The following is a 2,320-nucleotide window of genomic DNA, read 5'->3' as shown; positions in this document are numbered from 1 at the left end:
GCTACTGCTGGCTTTGAAGATGGAGAGGGGCCACGAGCCAAAGAATGTGGGCAGCCTCTAGAAGCTAGAAAAGGCAAACAAATGGAGCTCCTTTGGAGTCTCCAGGAGGAATGCATCCCACCAAAAACATTTTCAGTCCAGTGAGACCCATTTTGGACTTCTGATTTACAGAACTGTGAGATAATAAATTTGTGTTGTTTTAAGTTTCTGTTAATTTGTTACAGCAGCCATAGGAAACTAATACAAATACCGTCTGGTACTGCCCAATAAAAAGATGCCCAGAGAGGGGAAGTGCTCTGCCCATGGCCGCACAGCCTCTGGAAGCAGAAGCAAGAGAGAGGCGCATACTTCGCACTCCGGTCCTTTTCTGCTTCGTCCTGCTGTCCCTTGTCTCCTAGCGAGGAGCCCCAGTCATCAAGAAAGTTAAATTACGCCCTGGTGAGAAATTCACTTATCTGAAGCACCCGTCTCTAGGGGATGCGCGGTTTCTTTTTCTGGATGAGCGAGGCTCTCCGCGGGACGCGAAGGGCGAGGCTCTGTGCCCCTCCCCCAGTGACAGATGCTGTCCAGATGTGGAGGGGCGGGGTCCAGGGGCTGCGGCGACAGGGGGACCCCGTCGCGGGGGAGCAGAGGGAGAAGGAGACTAGGAACCCTAGAATGATCCCAAGCCCTGCGTACGGGACAGGCCGTCGGAGGAGCGGCCTCCCCACCCCCAGCCCCGGGGGGACTCCGGGGAGCACGCGGGCCGGCGGGCGGGCGGGCCAGGGAGGAGTCCGGGCGGAGCTGCGGGCGGACGGCGTGCTCAGGGTTAATCCGGGAGGAGTAGTGGTCGGGTCAGGTTACTTCCTTTTGAAAAGACGGGAAAGGAGGAGTCCAGTCCTGGTGGGGCAGTGACGGTGGCCGCCCGCACGTCGTCCCGCGCTCGGTGCCTGGGCAGGAGGCTGGGAGCCCGCAGGGGTGGCGCGCCTGGAGGCCCCAGGCAAGTGGAGCGCGGTGGGACAGGGGCTGCGGGGTTCGGCTGGGGGCTGCGCGGCAGTAGGGTGGGCGGTGGCCCGAGGGAGCAAGGGACCTTGATGCACTGCGTGTGCAGAGGGCCAGACATCTGCTGCCGACGCCCCCCTTCTCAGATGGGTAAACTGAGGGCCAGGGAGAACGAGGAATTCTTCTGGCCCCAGCGGTCCTCTCAGCGGGCCGGAGGGCCTCCCACTTGGGGAGGTGTCTTGCAGGTTGAGGAGGGGGCAGCCGGAGCCTGGAGAGAGGGGCAGGAGGTGTGGGGACGAAAGGCGCTGCAACCGGGAGCTCCGTCCCCTAGGGGGTGGGGTGCGGGCAAAGATGAGAGGAAATCCCGGCCAGACTTTGGGGCCTCCTCCCAGAAGAGGAGGGGTCCAGTGGTCAAAGGTGGGGTCCGAGGCCCCTTCTCCCACGTTGGACATTTTGCTTCCGTCGGAAGCCCTCCACCCCAGCCCTCGGTGAAGAGGGAAGAGAACTCGGTTTTAAACGCCCGTTTTACGATCGTGGTATCCGGGGATCCTCCAACAACCCCGTCAAGAAGCAGGTTTCCCAGACGCGGGAACCGAGGTTTAGGGGTTACGGAGCTTTCTGAGCGGCGGCCGAGACAGATCAAGGTTCTCATTGCAGCCCGCTCTTGCTCTGCGGAGAGGTCCCCCAGATGCGACCAATGGGGTCCTTACCTCGGACACCTCCAAACCCACCAGCAGTGCAACAGGCTGGGAGAGCCCAGGTGGGCTGAGCCCTGGGATTTTGTGACTTGGAATCCCTCTCTTCCCGACACCCCAGCCCCAGGACCACACCCGAGGCCATGTGTTTGGGTGATCAGAGCCTTGGTCTCAGTCAGACCTAAGGTCTGACTGTGGCTTAGTCCCTGAGTCTCAAAATGCCCTGGGCCTCAGTTAATTCACCTGTGAAAGGGGAGGCTTGGACCAGATGCCCCTCAAATCATCTGTTTTGAGGAGAGGCAGACACGTGCGGTGGGAGTGGCCAAGAGGAAGGGGCATGGGCCTCCTTTCTGTAGGAAGTCTGGCGGCCCCCACTGGGTGCAGGGAGCTGGGGAGGGGAGGGCACTGACCCCCTCTCTCCCAGGGGGCTGGCGTCCTGGGCCGTGCCTCATGCACTCTAGCCCACCTCCTTATGGAACCATACAGTCTACAGCCAGACTCCGAGTGCAAGGAGGCTGTCCAGAGAGCTGCTCCCATTTCACAGATAGGGAAACAGCCTCCACTGTTTGAGACAGCCCAACCTCCTGCCCTGTGCTTCCCCCAGAGCCTTCTGGGGAGTCAAACCTTAAGCCAAATCCTAGCCC

The 2,320-nt window shown here is 60.9% G+C and overlaps 1 protein-coding gene across 1 annotated transcript; it reads right to left on the bottom strand.

The window, feature by feature from the left end:
* Nucleotides 1-470: 470 nt before the first annotated feature.
* On the bottom strand, nucleotides 471-1,433 carry LOC134372541 (uncharacterized). Its single transcript, XM_063090005.1, has 4 exons — nucleotides 1,208-1,433; nucleotides 844-1,119; nucleotides 679-783; nucleotides 471-562 (listed from the first exon to the last, which is right to left on the bottom strand). Exons 1-4 carry the CDS (start codon nucleotides 1,431-1,433, stop codon nucleotides 471-473), a joined length of 699 nt encoding a protein of 232 aa, XP_062946075.1.
* Between the last annotated feature and the right edge of the window lie 887 nt (nucleotides 1,434-2,320).

This window comes from Cynocephalus volans, chromosome 3, assembly GCF_027409185.1.
Source record: "Cynocephalus volans isolate mCynVol1 chromosome 3, mCynVol1.pri, whole genome shotgun sequence".
In the NCBI taxonomy this organism is placed as follows: domain Eukaryota; kingdom Metazoa; phylum Chordata; class Mammalia; order Dermoptera; family Cynocephalidae; genus Cynocephalus; species Cynocephalus volans.
The sequence above is the reverse complement of the archived record's forward strand: the minus strand, read 5'-3'. Positions and strand labels throughout refer to the sequence as shown.